The sequence below is a fragment of the Centruroides vittatus genome, unplaced genomic scaffold (genome assembly GCF_030686945.1).
Source record: "Centruroides vittatus isolate TY-2023 unplaced genomic scaffold, ASM3068694v2 contig_364, whole genome shotgun sequence".
Taxonomy (NCBI): Eukaryota; Metazoa; Arthropoda; class Arachnida; order Scorpiones; family Buthidae; genus Centruroides; species Centruroides vittatus.
The window spans coordinates 3,359,322-3,376,597 of record NW_027122188.1 but is presented as its reverse complement, the minus strand read 5'-3'; the positions used below and the strand labels follow the sequence as shown (position 1 = coordinate 3,376,597).

General features: G+C 24.7%; 1 protein-coding gene across 3 annotated transcripts; it reads left to right on the top strand.

The window, feature by feature from the left end:
* The first annotated feature begins 493 nt into the window (after window positions 1-493).
* LOC136975107 (sodium- and chloride-dependent glycine transporter 2-like) lies at window positions 494-17,276 on the top strand. Of its 3 annotated transcripts, none has more exons than XM_067270113.1 (16): window positions 494-559; window positions 12,149-12,226; window positions 12,333-12,495; window positions 12,579-12,710; window positions 12,799-12,974; window positions 13,064-13,164; window positions 13,293-13,425; window positions 13,532-13,666; window positions 13,789-13,892; window positions 13,988-14,112; window positions 14,202-14,314; window positions 15,217-15,345; window positions 16,321-16,420; window positions 16,524-16,624; window positions 16,711-16,866; window positions 16,964-17,276. In XM_067270113.1, the coding sequence occupies exons 1-16, from the start codon at window positions 530-532 to the stop codon at window positions 17,117-17,119; spliced, it is 1,932 nt and encodes a 643-aa protein (XP_067126214.1). In that variant the 5' UTR covers window positions 494-529; the 3' UTR covers window positions 17,120-17,276. The 3 variants fall into 3 exon arrangements, with proteins under 3 accessions (XP_067126214.1, XP_067126213.1, XP_067126215.1); XM_067270112.1 differs by lacking the exon at window positions 494-559 and adding an exon at window positions 5,396-5,456; XM_067270114.1 differs by lacking the exon at window positions 494-559 and adding an exon at window positions 9,099-9,256.

The following is a 17,276-nucleotide window of genomic DNA, read 5'->3' as shown; positions in this document are numbered from 1 at the left end:
GGCAACAATCTAAATATGTCCTGAATCGTACAGGTTTTTGTCGGTTAAAATTGCACAATTTGTAGTAATGCGATAATTCAGGAAATGTCCTTGAACTTTTCTAAGAAATCTCATTTCTTCATCGAATGGATTAAGGAAAATCTGTTATTAAAATTAAATAATTCAGAAAATTATATAAGAATTTTAAATAATATTAAAAAAAGCAAATCAAATTAAATTAATATTCATAATTTACTTTAGTGTCGATACATATATACATTAAAATAAATAATATAATCGAATCTTTAAACTTGTTCAGAGTTATAATCAATTTGTAAAAACATTCTTTAATACATTCAAAAATATATAGAGAAAAAAAAAATTAATAAATGAAAAGATAATCGGTTGATATCGTTTATTTTTAATGAAATTTGTAATTGTTTGCTTACGTCATTATACTAAATAAAAACCTGTTCACGTCAACCTTAAGTTATAGTTTCTTGTTTGACCTGTTACGGGTCTGACAGACATCGCACCGGTGAGAACAATAATGGTTGGTTATACACAGAGTTCTAATACTGTAAGTAGAATAATTATATAAGGTAGAAAAATTTTTAATATGTATAATTTATGTCATTTCCATATTTTCTGTCTTATGTTTATTGTTAGATTTTACAGTTAAAATTTGTTTTATCTTTCAATAAATAGTTATGGAATAATTAATTTTATGCGAAGAAAAATACTATTTTAAATTCATCGTTTTGCCCAAAAATTTAATGATATTTATATAATAATTTTATTAGGAAATTGCTTTTAAATTATTATGAGACTCGTTTCTCTATAAATATAAGTCGCATGTTTATCATTCGACTTTCAAGATTATAAAAATATTTTTGAATATAATTTTACTTCAATATTCATTCTTTATTGTCAAAAATGGTCACAATTTAATAAAATTATAAGCAAAATAGTAAATAATCCGAAAAATAAATCTAAATTATTAATTATTCTTAGCTGTTTACGTTGTATAATATATATTTAAACAGAACATAAAATGAATATAAAACCATTGCTCTCATTTATGTAACGTCCTTTGCTTTAATTAGATCTTACAAAGTAATTGTCATAAGCTTTTATAATTTTATTTGAATATTAATTTTGTATAAAATTAATTTATTATTCATTTTATTGGTTTTTGAATTTAATAGATGTATAATTAAACTCAAGATTGAATTTTATCCATGACTAAATATCTTGAGGTATAATTTTTTTAAATAAATAAATGCGTGTGAATATAAAAATTTATTTTTAAAAATTCAGAATTGCACTATTAACTGTAATTAAGCATGCATAATTTTCACTGTATTTTTTTAAATTAAGTAATTATATTTTTTTAAATTAATGTTTTTTTTCTAATTTCTTTTTTAATTGACAAGAATAATTGGTTTACGTGTTTATATTTATACAAATTTACATGCATGCATTATTTTTTAAGTTGTCAAAAAATGATTACCTGACATTTCACGGAGAATAATCAATTATTCGTTTATATAAAAATATAATGAATCACGAAGATACAATATATTTATATCCTTCATTGAATTGAATAAACACTTGTAATGTTACAGTCCCAGACACTAAGCGATGGATTGTAAAAAATAACGAAAACTTTGCAAGAAATAGCTCAAACTATTAAAAATTTTAAGAAAATATTTATTAAACAGAAACCTTAAAAGAAAAGTTTCAAAAAACTGCGAAATGATTTCACTGTTACAGTAAAGAAAATTTCACTGTTGCAGAAAAGAACATTTCATGAGAATAGGACATGTTTTAGTACAAAATACATTTCATTAACTGCAACATTTTTTCTCTACATTAATGTATATTATGTTAAATATTAGATGGAAATTAATGAGCTTATTGCAAAATTAGAACAAAGTTTTATATCAATTTGGAAGATTATAATGGTAAAGAAAAAATAGAGAGTCATGTTTTACGATATTTTATTTACTATATACGTGTTTCAAATTTTATCCAACTACAAATATGTAACGATTTCAGTCTAGTACGTTTTATGTTAAAAAAGTATCTCGTATGTAATAATATATAAACGTACTGTACATGGTGCTGCAGATCCGTACATGTTTTATAAGTAGCCTATAGTGCAGAATGGAATACAGTTTTTTTTAATTACACAAATACGGTGTTAAATATTTATAATGTGCATTTACACATCATGCACGAAACGTAAAAATGATAACAATAAACTTACCTTATAATTCTACACTATGCAAGTATATGGGGTCGATTTGTCAAAATTATAAGCAATTCTCGAGCTGTTTATTATTGTGTTCTAATAAAAATTTTGAAATGGCTTTCCAAATGAATTTTCTTTAACATCCTCTGCCTTCATTTATTTGACAGCGTGTCTCATAAATTCGCAATCAGTAACCTGCCTTAATTCTCTAAAAACTTTCTGTTATTGAAGTAAATTTTTCATAATTCTTGCAACGATGCACTTGTTTCCTTTTTCTTGTTTCCGTTAACAGTGCAATTCTTCCGCAATTTTTAAAAAAGTCAATTTTCTGGTTTTTAATTTGTCTGCTATTTGATAAATATTTTTCAAAATTTTGAAAAGTTTTCATTATTTTTTTTGCAATTTTTCGTTTAAATAATGTTAGAAATTATAAATAAAAAATGCTTAGAAGTGTTGAACACAAGATCGTGTTAATAACAATCACATGGTACCGTATCAACTAAATAAAGTTAGAAAAAGCCATGTGATTGTTATTAACACGATCTTGTGTTCAACACTTCTAAGACAATACAACACGGTTTCACAACAAATCAAAAAATGCTTAGTTATAAACTATATACTCGAATCGTGAAGTTATCTTAATATATTAATATTTTATAGACATACAGATTAGATTCATTTTATATTTATATTATAAAAATAATAATTCTAGAAAAGAAAATATTTTGAGAATGAATGTGTATTTTATTGTTTTGGAAGTGAAATCTTAAAATTCGATAGAACTTACAGTTGTACAAAATTTTGGATGATCCGATGAATTATGTGCTTAAAACTTTGCTATATTTTACAAACTTGATCGTATTTTATTTTTTTCTTATTTGTATTATGTGCTTTAAATTTATAATTTAGACATTTATAAAGTACAATAAATATTTTAATAGTCAATCCTGGAACCATGTCGTTCTACTTTTACTAGTTTCCTATAAGAACTAATTAGTCCAAAACAATGCTTGCCTCGTCAAACATCTTTATTCAGTAAATTGCAGTTAGACAGACAAATTTGGGATCATTTGTCCCCTCTTCAATATAAAATTTTACATTGTCCCTAACGGTTTTTCATTGATAGCTAATAGGAACAGTGAAAAATTTCATACTGAAGAGGGGAATGATAATAATAAGTCTCGTAAACTGATGTATTAGATAAATAGCAACAGTCGTAGCCTCTTCCAACAGAAACATTTTATTTATCAAACATAAGGCGAAGAGTAAATATTTAAGAGAAAATTAACACAAATATTGGAATTCAATTTATTATGTATCCATTGTGATTGTTTTTTCTTTAGTTAAGGATTAATTTAAGAAACTTAATTAGGAATTCTTTTAAATATGTTCCCATTTTTTAAATTCTCTATGAGCAATTTTTATATAAGTTTTGCTTAGTAATGCATTTTTTAATATATAAGAATAAATTCTTAAAATTAAAAATATATTGCGATTTTCGACGAAGTTTCATTGCAGTTTTGTACAGAATGAGAATTTTAATTTAAAACGCAGTGAAGTAAATAAAATAAATAATAGAAAAGATTAAATTCTGACTACTGTAAATAAATCTATATTTAATACAATCCAAAAGTAATAACTTTCAGGATAACAGTCGTAACTTTACATATCAAATTCAGTCAACAAATTCATTGTTTAAGTATTCGGATCAAATTATTTTTCTTAAAATATCTATGAAAATCTTAAAAACAATTTTATAAAATATGTGTTGTAACTTTTTAAAAGTTATAAAGAATATAAATAACTAAAATATCCTACAGTATGAGAAAAATGCAATCTTCTCTTCTTTCTCTCGTTTTGCGAAGCATGACAAAACAAAACATAATTTGGGTCGTCGGACTTTGTTTCTATTAAGTGAAACATCATCGTCTCCTAGCTACACATTGATGAGTTTATCACATGATACAGCAGTATTGCCTTCATTACTTCACCTAAAAATTTTTAACATTATTTTTATGAAATAGAATTTTATATCTATTTAAAACTATAATTCGTGTCATCGAATGTATGAATTAATTTAAAAAATTATCGAACAATAAAATATTTAGTAAAGTAACATGTACTGTACATAATTATTATTACCACAGTCATGTCATGTGCTAAAATACATTATTTAAAGCGCGACTATTAATAAACATAAATATAAATTTAGTAAAATAGTAAAATTAGCGTAACCATGAAATCTGCAACGAAAATTAAACAAAAACTCGATATGAACATTACGATAATCTACTAAAACTTTAACAAATATTTTCGGCTTTAAATATTAATTAGCATAAAGAAAAGGTAGGATTTTTATTTAATTTCATTCTTAAAATCTCTTCCTTTGTGTTACATTTATTATAACAATCCCATTTATTTACTAATTATGATATATGATAGTATTATAATGTTCCTGCGAAACCCTTTAATTTCTAATACAAGAAATTTGAAATGTTTAAGTGGAGTTAATATTGGATATGACATTTTATATTGACATACAATTAGAAGAATTAGAAATAGATTTTAAAATGTTCGTTTAAAAAATATTTAATAAATCATTCATTGATTTAATTCCTTAAAATGTTAGTCTTTACTCTATAAAAACTAAAAATTCGCCTATTTATCTTTAATACAATATATTTATAAAAATATTTAAAATAGTTTTTGATTTGTCTTTTTTAAATACAAAATACTTTTAAAATTGGTTTAATTGATTTTTAAATATAAATTAGCCAATACCAGACTACAATTAATTATTTTTACAATTTTTAAAGTTCGTAAATTAGGTCAATGCGAACATTGAATTGTTTATCCCAGTTACAAATCGTATGGAAACATGGAAGATTGAAAGTTGCGTGCTTATTCATGGTTACATGTACACTATATTTATAGATTCTAAAGATAATAATTTCATAAATTGTATCTACATATCAGCTTTTTTCTTTATACAAGTTTAATGTTAGACGTTAATTATGGTTTTATGAATTTTAATATATTTAATTTCACACTAAATTCTAGCTCTTTCTTACATAAGTTTAAACCTGTTAAATTTAGTATTCAACAGGTGGAGAAGGCTGATTAAATATAAATAATGAGACAAACTGCTCATGCGCTTTCAAAAAACTTCGAATTTAATATCGTTATGTCCAGCAAAACAAAGGTGCAACCGTTAAGTAGAGTAAGTTTAAATTAATTAACATTTATTATATTTTCTTACAAAATATATGGACAAAAATATGACCTAAATATATACATCAGACCATTTATAGAATTCGTATTCTCAATATTTTATTATATTTTCTAATAAACAAAAGTAATATTAAGATTTTCTATTATTAATTTTATTATAATTAAACCTTTTACATTTCGTAAGTAGTTTTTGTTTATTTAACATCAGCGGATTAAGTTTCATTTACTGCTTAAGTGAATATTACGTAGCTGTTGCTTATAATTTTATCTCGTCTAATAATATTGGTTTTTATAATCAATATAATGAATTGTTTTATTATTTTAAGGTTATTTAATTATTTTTCACGGAATATTTAACGTTTCTCCAGAAATGACAATGTAGACTTATGTCAAAGGTGCGAACCTTCCTTTTTATCCATTAAGCATCATGACAGGAAATAATTCCTATTAAATGATATCATTTCCTTTTTATTAAAGATACTTTTATTTTCTGTAAACTTTTTGTTAATCATTATCTTTGCTTTAAGTTTTAATTGTTTCTTTAGTTCTTAATTGCATTAATATCAGCAAATATGTTAAACCATTAACCAAAAATTTATACTACTTTACATGAAATATTTTTCATATTTATTGTTGATAATGCACTTAAAATTAAATTTATCCTTAAATTTTTCAAACGTTTGTTTTTATAATTAAACTCCTGATCAAAATATCCGAAATCCCAATTAAATCGAAAAGACGTCAAGGTAATAAAATTAACAAAATCACAAAGTAATCATATTACAATATTAAGGTAGAGGAATTTGATGTTTAAAACGAAATATAATTTATTTTCTTTGAAAAATTGAGATCTAAAATTTAGGATATTTACTGTAATAATATTTAAATAAAGCTAAATGTTTAAACAATAGTTATAAACTTTAGATTCATTTATCTCTTTCGTTGTTTTATTCTATTATTCCCGTAAATAAAAGGGACGAAAAATAAAGTAAAGAGAAAGTGAAAGCCCAGTTTTGCAGCTGAAACACTACATCTATTTAATTATTCATGGTCAAATATATTATTTTGATAAAAACAAAATCAAACTTTAAATAAAGGAATTTTATTATATAAATTCCAGATTACAGAGTTTATTATTACAAATATAACAAAACTTATCGATTGACCTTGACCTATTATCTCAAATTGAATTTTGAATAAACCTTGATTTACTTTCTTTTATTTACATATCCATTATTTTAATAAATATTAAAAATTATTTTTAGATAATTTAATCTAAAATTAGTCTATATTTTAATTATTTTATTATTTATAATACCACAGATTATATATTTAATACATATTCAAGGTTGTTGTGCATCGTTATAACATCATTGATTATTTATTGTGTTTTAATCGAACAATTAATAATTAATAAATAAATTTTAATTAAGTTATTGATGATGTTAAAGTTTATCTACAATTTATATAAATATTTTATTGAAATTTTTAAAATAAGTCTGTTAAAAAATTAATTTAGGTTATTTGGTTAGGAATTTTTCCTGAAGCCATGGAATTGTTCTGTCATTAATAAAACATTATGCAAATATATAAATTCTATATTTTTATGTTGATAATTACGAATAAATTGCTGTTGATTGATAGATTAAAAATTATTATATTCAGTTGTATCGATATATTTATAATTCATTAGAAATAGAATTATAATTCACTTCACTCAATTATGTTGAAAGCCAATCGTCATCATTATATTGTCTTGGCAAGCAGAATAAATGCAAATTAAGTAGTGAAACTCTATACAAAAGCTAATTGAAAACGTTAACAAATTCTAGAAATTTATTCTGTTAAATATGACAAATTACTCTGTTATTTAATTTCATGAAAAATTTTAATTTTTGTGTAAGTTCTCGGGATATTCTTTGTGAGAATTTTACTGATTTCAATTGATTTATATAATATAATTAACATATTATAGCCTATATAAAAAATTTATCCAGTTTTTCTACGTAATTTTATACTTTATAGCGTATGATAGCAAGGATAGAAAAAAAATTTTGAATAAATTGAATTACCGTAAAAAATTTCTTAAAACCATTTAATAGTTGTACAATTTGAACTTGAAACCCAATTGACGTCATGTTTTGATTGACATTTTGACACAGTATTTTCGATTATTCACAAATAGCCTATACGTATAATTATTTTAATAGTTTACAAATGTTGAATTAGGTATATTTACATATATGCCCCGATTTTAATATAATTCTACGGACTTATTTTACAATTAGAATATTTTATATAAATCTAAATATAAATTTTATTCTAATTGTAAATATTTAATGTAAATTGTTTCACGTAAATAAAATAATGCTGTCACAAAATCAAGTTTAAAGTCTTATCCATGGATATGATTTCCATTTAAAACTGTTTTATGTTAATACGAGGAAACGGTTTTTATATCGTTGAGACGAAACAAAGCACAGTATTTACCTTGTTACGCTGAATTTAAGTCCATTAACATTGCACTTAAACTTTATCTAAAAAATAAACAAACTTCCAATTTTTTGAAAAACGATGTCCATATTTTAATAAAATTAAAAATCGATCATTTATTAAGACAGACTTAATTAAATATATACAACATTGCGTGTTTTCTTAAGAGAATCTTGCATAGTTAATTTTTAAGTATCTTACTAGATACATTATTATTTAAAATGATAAAGTAAAGTTTTAAGAACCTAATACTATGGCATAAAATACATATAGAAGGTAAGATAATTATAAAAGAATGCCATTCGAGTGGCTTCCGTTGAAGAGAACAATAAAGAAATTACATAGACAAATACCGTGGGATTTTATTATTTCCTGTGGGTCTGTGAATGAATGACCTAAAATAATATATACTTTAGTAATAATAATTACTAAGGAATGTACGCAAATATTGCATTACTATTAAATAAACGGAATTTCCGCCATTTCTAAACATAAATACGTACGATAAATTTATTAGAAATTTAAACGTTTGCTTACTCATGTCGGCACGCCTTTATCTTCTTCTTTCAAAATTTCCCGGATTCATAGTAACGGGAATTATAAAACAGCTTGTAATATATCTTCACAACACATGTTTCTAATGTATACTCAATCATTCATCGTACGAATAATCAGTAGTATTTTTGTTTTTTTAATATAAACATAGACAAACTTGATACTTTTGTAATATTATTACAGTTTAAATGCTTAAAACAATAAATGTAATTGTGCGGAAAGTTCTGTAAATGATATGTCATTAAATTATTTTTTATACAATTAAAATAAATTTTAAATATCTTAAAATGTTTTGCTTATATAATTGAAAAAATCGGGAATCCATATTAAGGAAATCTGATACCAAATCAAGTTCAGGGTGATAAATTAAATAGGTCAAGTCGGGAAATATCGAAAGTTTAATGGCGCTTTCTTCGAACTACTGATTTACATATAGAGAAATGTTAAATAAATATTTAACATTTCTCTATATGGAAATAAAATAGATTGCTATCAAATGGGATGTTGCATCACGTTAGCACATCAAATACGTGATATATTAAGCGGAAAATCGCAGGAAATGCTTATATTTCTCGTAATTGACAAAAGGGAAATACTATTTTCTAAACATTAAAAATTCTGATATATAAGTAGATGCGTGGGTGATTGCGTATACCTGTTGAAATATAAAAGTGTCAAACACATACGAGGCTATATCAGTTACAACTAGCAACTACCACAATGACTATCCTCAACTCAAAGGTAATTTGTGATACTTTGTACTGTACATTTTAAGATCACTATCAGTCTGTTATTGTTATTCTATATACCGTACTATAATATACTACAGTATGTTAAATATTCAATTATAAAATGGATGTTGTGTGTTAGACGATAATTCGAAATAACAAACACTATTATTTTATCCATTAGAATATTTATTTACTTTTATAAATATTAATTAAGTAATAGTTATAATTAATTAATAACGATTTCTATAGTCATATTTAATCTTATATATAGATTTTGTGTAGATTTATATAATATATTATCCGAAAAGATTTATTTTGAAAACTGAAACGTTTTTAACTTTTTATATTTATATTAATGTTTTATGATTGAAATTTTAATCGCTTTAGAAGTTAGTAAATGTTTTAGAAATATACTAAAAAAGAAATTAGAATATAAGTTCTAAAATTCGATAAGAAGTCATTACTATATTTCATACTGTTTGTCGTTTTATGTATTTGTTTATTTTCTTCACGTGAAATATTATTCAGAAAATTTTATTTTTAAAGCAATAAAAATTGTTAACATATATAAATACTAAGATTCTATATAAATACAAAGAAATTCTCTTCAAGAAATTATATAATTTAATTGTGTTTTTAACGTATCTGCAAATTGTATAATTTTTTGTGCCTCTTTCTTCTTAAATATTTCAATTTTTGTTTATATATTATCTGCATAAACCTTGTTTATAAATAGGACTTATTATACTGGTGTATTTTCGAATTAAGAGAAAAATTTAAATATAAAACAAAGATAAGACGGAATATCTTTATTTTAACCTGAAAATTAAGCTATTTTGTCTTATTTTTTATTAAGTTTTTTCTTTCCTTTGTTAATCCGTAACTACACCGGTATAGTAAGTCCTGTTTATAAACTAAGTCTACGTGGATAGTATATAAACAAAAATTGTGTGTATAATTTTTTACCTGTAAAAGTAAATACTAAAACAAACAAATTTAAGTAATTCTAAAGTCTGAAAGTATGCTAAATACTAAATTTCTTTTAAATATTATGTATAGAATTATATTAGTAGCTTTTGATTTATAAGTATTTAGTTACACAATATTTAAGATTGAATTAAATGGCATCAAATATCAATTTTTTAAATCAGTATAATTTTTCTAAAGTATACATAAAAATATATTGTAAAATTTCTTCTTACTTTAAGGAATTGCTTGTTTTGAATTATGAACAAATTAAATTATATCCTTTAATAACCAGAAACAATTATATCATGCATCAACAAGATAAAATCAATTTCAAATTTTTAAATAAATTAATTATGAAATAATGAATTTAGGAAATCCCACTTTAAATATCTTCAGAAATCATGACTTTTTCACGTGTAATTTACCTAGGACCTAAATTTTTAACAGAAAAATACGAAGAAACCACATTAATTATCGTTGTTTTGCCTTTTTACATCAAACTAAAGTATACGAGAAATTATTTATTGTGACATCGTCACAATGCCGGGCTGCAATTTTTAATCGTATTTTTAATTTATTTAGTTTAAAAATATGTGCTCTCCACCTCAAATTAGTACTATAGTGTCTTGCCCCTGTACATCATACTTTTCCTTTAACAGTAGAGTCATGCCAGTCATATCTAACACCTTTAAGGGGATAATTTCTGAATTGAAATAACATGACTTCTAATTTGCATCTGAAGTTCTTATATAGTTACTCGGTGCCTCCTGTCCCGAAGGTTTCCATATCCGGTCTCTTTTTCATCTATCTAGCTCATTTCTCGAGATTAATGAACGACAATGGACGGACGACATAGGTCTGCAATTTTTTTAAATTGCAGCCCAAAAATGAAATCTAATAATACAGAATCACTATATATAAATTGTTTTTGTCTATAAAATCTATAGTATTATTTACACAATATTTATTATTACCGAAATTTATTTATTCTAATGTAATAATCGCACAAGAAACCTATTATTATTATTGGTAGAGGCTTGAGTAAGCTACTTCAGCTTATTCAAGGCTAAAGTAGACAGTGAGGAGATGAGAAAGAGGAAAAAAAGATCTCAGTAACGTATTGAGCAGATATGGTGAATCAGAAAGCACGAAAAAAAATTAACACAAAATTTGTTAAGAAATAGTAATTTTAATTACATAAACTATTGTAACACCTTCTCTATAAGTATCTAGTGAAACAGTATAATGAAAGGCAATACAAATCCTAAGTAGTATTTACAAGTATAACATAAGAAACATAGATAAATCGTAGATATCATTAATCTTTGAACAAATATTATTTTATACATTAATTTCTGATTTTATTCTAATAATCATATAAACTTTAATAAATAATTTCTAATGATTAAAAGATAAAGTGATAGTATAAAAGTAGTTTACATTTAATTGTTAATTAAGAAATTATATAACATTATAATTTACTGAATGATTATTTTACAATATTATTTAACTATTAATAATAAATACTAAATTAACATTTAGAAACCATTATATGAAGTCAAACTGGAAAATTCAAGCAACTTAACTTAAAAATTTTCCATTTTGATGTCTGATGATTTCCAAATTGTCCTTTAGTGTTATCTAATGCCAAATTGCCTCAAATATTAAGGAACAGTTTTATCAAATTTTACAGAATATAAGAAAAAGTCTTCGTTTAATAATATTTAGATTTATATTAATATTTTTATCTAGTATTAAAAATAAATTCCGAATTAAAGCCGATTATCTTTTTCATTTTGTTTGCCTTCTCGTAAATATTTCAAATAAAATTGCTGAGTTAAAAATTTATCTCAATTGATACAAAATCAACAGTTAATTTAATAAATAATATTTGTTAATTATAATTCTTAAATACTTATTTTTCTATTTTTAGGATTTAGTTCTTCCAATATCATACAAAAACCGATTTAATATTAATGGGAAGCATCATGCGAATTCAACAAATTCATTAGTAAGTAGACTTAGTATTAAAAATATTATTATTATTTATCAAATGTTCTTGTATATGTGTATATTATATTATGCTATGTAATATAATATATTATGTATATTAATAGGAATTATCGGATTCGAATGAAACTGTAAATCCAGAAAAATCTGAAACTCCGGAACGAGGTCAATGGGGTAGCAAGGCTGAATTCATATTATCTTGTGTAGGACTGTCTGTAGGGATAGGAAATGTTTGGAGATTTCCTTACCTAGCATATCAAAATGGAGGAGGTATATCATTATTCCAAGAAAAAATATTATTACAGAATATGCAGAGAAATATTTCATGTCTCATTTTATTATATTACTTTTAGGTGCTTTTCTTTTCCCATATTTTATCCTAATGATATTTATCGGGAAGCCTTTATATCTAATGGAATTAGCTTTAGGACAATATTCGAATCTTGGACCAATGTCGGTTTGGAGATGTTTTCCTTTAGCTAAAGGTAAAAATATTTTACTACTTTCATCAATTATTTAAGTAAGTAATCTTTATAAATAGATGAACCTGATAAACATAATTTTAAATTACAGGTGTTGGAGCAGCTATGGTAATTGTATCCATTATGGTCGCTATTTATTACAATGTCATAATGGGTTATACTTTATTTTATTTCGGACAATCATTTCGTTCCGTTCTTCCATGGAATGGATGTTATGATTGGTGGGGTGCAGATAACTCTACTTGTTACGTACGAGATAAGAATAGCGTATGTATTAATAGTTTAATTTAACATTTTTTTTTAGTTCTTATATTATTTTATTTCATATTTAAAAGAAATTAATTTTTATTTAATAGACTCTCTGTTCAACTCTACAAAAACAGCTGAATTTATCGTCCATAGAAGGTTTAACAAATTGCACCAATGCTACTCAAACATCATCTGAGCAATTCTGGGAGTGAGTAAAATATTTACACTTTATTTCAGTTAGTTATAAAAGTAAACATTATTGAAAATATAAATAATAATTTAATTTTAAAATTTCAAATCAGAAAAAATTAAATTTGTAACTTTGCTAAATTGCAGGAAATATGTCTTGAATATTACATCTAGTCCCGAAGAATTGGGTGAAATTAAATGGGATTTGAGCGTGTGCCTGTTGGTTTCGTGGATAGTTGTGTTCCTTTGCTTAATGAAAGGTGTTAAATCATCAGGAAAAGTAAATATAATTCATGCATTATGCCTGTACTTTTTAATAATATTTACAAGTGTATTTTAAAAAAATAACAAACAATATAATATAAATTATTGCATTTTTTTTACAGGTTGTATATTTTACAGCAACATTTCCTTATCTCATCTTGATCATTTTGCTAGTTTTTGGAGCCACTCTTAAAGGCGCTTCCAAAGGCATTTATTATTTTTTCGTACCTGAATGGAATAAACTATTGGAAATTGGAGTTAGTTTCGTTTTACTCTAATTTTTATTTTTATTTTTAGTTTATTTATTAATAAAATTTAAGCTTTAAATCTGCTACTAGCTACAATTTATTCACATAATTAAAATGTATTTTAATTTCAGGTTTGGAGAAAAGCAGCCGAACAACTTTTCTTTTCATTAAGTATTTCATGGGGTGGATTAATCATGTTTGGAAGTTATAATAAATTTGGAAATAAAGTGCATAGGTAGGTTATTGATGATTATTTTAAATTTTTTATATGAAAAGCAAATATTTTCTTTTATAAAAAAAATTATAAAATGAAATTATTTACATTTACAGAGATGCATTCTTTGTAAGTTCTTTGGATTTTGTCACAAGTTTAATCGCCGGAATTGTTATATTTTCCGTTCTCGGCAATATGGCAGAAGAAATGGGAATCGATATTAAAGATATTGTTAAAGGAGGTAAAGCTTTTGTTTCGATTATTAAAACTTAAAATATATATATAATAATGACTTTTATTTCAAAAATTAATAGTCGTCTTGTATAATAGGTCAAGGATTGGCTTTTGTGGCTTATCCAGAAGCTTTAGCTCAGTTAAAAGTTCCCCAGCTATGGTCAGTTCTCTTCTTTTTTATGCTGTTTCTTCTCGGATTGGATAGTGAAGTAAGTTATCGTCATCATTATATTATAAATATTAACTTAAAGTTGCAAATTTATTTATTTATTTACAAGGACTTACAGAGATGTCATAATGACAATAATGGCTGACCCCACATAACAATCCCGAAAAGTAAAATTAAACGCGTATAATATATAAAAAGAACTTTTTCGCGAATAGCATGAAAATTAACTATTCGCGAGTGTATAAAACTCATTTAGAACTAACAATAATATAATTAGTATTTTTAATTAAATTATTTCAAATTTTATTATCGAAGAAATTTATTTTAAAAAATAATAAATTCACTTTTGAGTTGCTAATTATGATTTTTCCTTTGATTAGGGATTATTCTCCAAAATATTAGGTACATATCTATCGATAAAATTCAAAATCTCGGAAATACGGTGTGTAATTGCCGAGAGAATAAAAAGAAATAAAAACCAATATAAAATATTCATTAATGACAAGGAAGATAGACCATGAAATTTAATTTAGGTTATTCAGTAATAGAGTTAAGCCCTGTTATCTAAATACAATACTTCAATTTTTAAATTAAATTTTCATTAGTTACTTTATCACTACTAGAATATTACAGTTACTAGATTTGTTTATAAAAGAATCAATTTGAAAACTGTTTTTCTACGATTATTTCAGAATATTTTGAGAAAATTTGTTAGAGTTTTGTTAGAGTTATTAGAGACTCCATAGAGTATCTACTTGACAAGTTAATGCCTATATAAATTATTTTACTTTCTAGTTAAATATTAAACATTTATTATATATTAGAAAAATTTTAACTTAAAGAATTATTTTCTAGATTGACAAATATGTTTCATTTTATATCTTAAGATAACAAATTAAATAATGTGTAGCAAAGAATTAAATATATAATTTTAATTTATAGTTTGCACTGCTGGAAACTTTCCTTACCGCATTATATGATGAATTGCCTAAGATGAGAAATTACAAAGTTCTGATCACTTTCCTCACTTGTGCTTCTTGCTTTCTTCTGGGATTGCCATGTGTCACTCAGGTAACTTCTTGCTATTATTTGTTTTAGTTCATAACAGAAATATTTAACGTGGGCTTTTATACTTAAAAATTATTTATTGCAACTATATTTTATTTTGAATTTGGAAGTTTCATCCAGAAGAGAAATGTCCGAAACAATGACAATTTTCCTCTCAGTTATGTAAGAACTTTGCATTGTGAAAGACATTTATAAATCAATTTGAAATTTATTATTATAATTAAACCTTATTGAGTTTGATAACTTATAATATCTATATAAAATCAGATTTTTAATCTAAAAACAAATGTATTAGCTTTTTATTCGTTATACATATCGACACGGTTTGGGAAAATACAATGAAACTTACCAGGGTCCACCCTCTCATTCAGGAGGGATCAACGACTACTTTTGGTCAAATTAACTTCAACTCTGTACTATAACAGGTCCCCTTCAGCGGCGCGTTATCTTATGGGCAAAAAGGGCAATTTTCTGATCCCCGTCAACAGGGGATCCAAACCAATCTTTTATAAGAAAACATTTTCCCCAAAAATTTTCCTTGAGGACAACTGAATGACTTCAACACTGTACATGGGGGCCCCTAATTAAAATTTTCCTGGGATCAATGAACCTATAACCCGCCACTGGTTCCCTTTTTATCAGACCAGCGGAATGATGGCATTCGAATAGGAAAATTACTTAATATAAAGTTACCGGCAAACACAAAATGTTTTAGGGGTTTTCGATAGTGCCAAGTTTAAATATTTCGTCCATTTTTCGTGAAATTTGATTAGTTGGCCGATTACTATTTCGTGTTCGGCCGTGAATGTATTGAAAAAATCGCTTCATGTTTATAATTTGAAACGAATCTACGATTACAAAATCAATTATCAAAAAACGTTAAATACGAATCGAATTTGAGTGTTTTCATTTACTTAAAATCATTTTTAAAAGTTAAATTCTATACAAATATGATTAATAATTTATTTCTTATTATAGGGAGGTCAATATGTTCTTAATTTAATGGATACTTATGGAGGCGGATATTCAGTTCTAGTCATTGCAGTTTTTGAACTTTTGGCATTAATGTGGGGTTACGGTAAGTAAATTTTATCTGAATCTAATCAATACATAAATATATATTTTACACAAATACAAATGTGATTTAAAAATAACATAAAATTATATTTGAATTAATTAAGGTGTAAGAAGATTTTGCAGTGATCTAGAGTTTATGTTAGGATTCAGACCTAATTACTTCTGGCAGATATGCTGGGCTGTGGTAGCACCTCTTGTATTAGCTGTAAGTATATAATTATTATTCTATAAACTATTTAGTGTTTTTGTTTGTTTATTATCTTAAATTAAAATTTTATATATTTTCGACAGTTCATATTTATCTACAGTTTAACAGAACATAAAAGTATCACTTATGACACTATTCCATATCCAGAATGGGCTGATGGCATCGGATGGGTTTTAGTGCTGATAACAATTTTACAAATCCCTTTATGGGCAATTTACGTACTTATAAAAAATCGAAACGTAAGTTTATAATTTATTTTTATTTTTGTGATTTTTGTAAATTTAAAAAAGTATCTCAATCTAATTTAAAAAATTAATAAATTTCATTTTCACATAGAATATTCGTAACGCTTTCAAACCTGAACCAAGTTGGGGACCGGGAGATCCAGATGCTAGAAGAAGGCGTTTAAACGATGAAAATCCAGAAATTGTTCTTAGTGGAAGAAATGGCATTGATAATCCAACAATGGATTTTAGCAGCGAAAAATTTTAATTTATTTTCAAATTTTTAAGACGATTGGTTCGTCTTAAATGTATAGTGTAAATAGTTGCAATATATTTATTGTTTTTTCATAAATTATACATAAATAAATCATTTTAAAACTATATTCGCACATAAAATATTTTATTTTTGTGTCACTTATCATTTG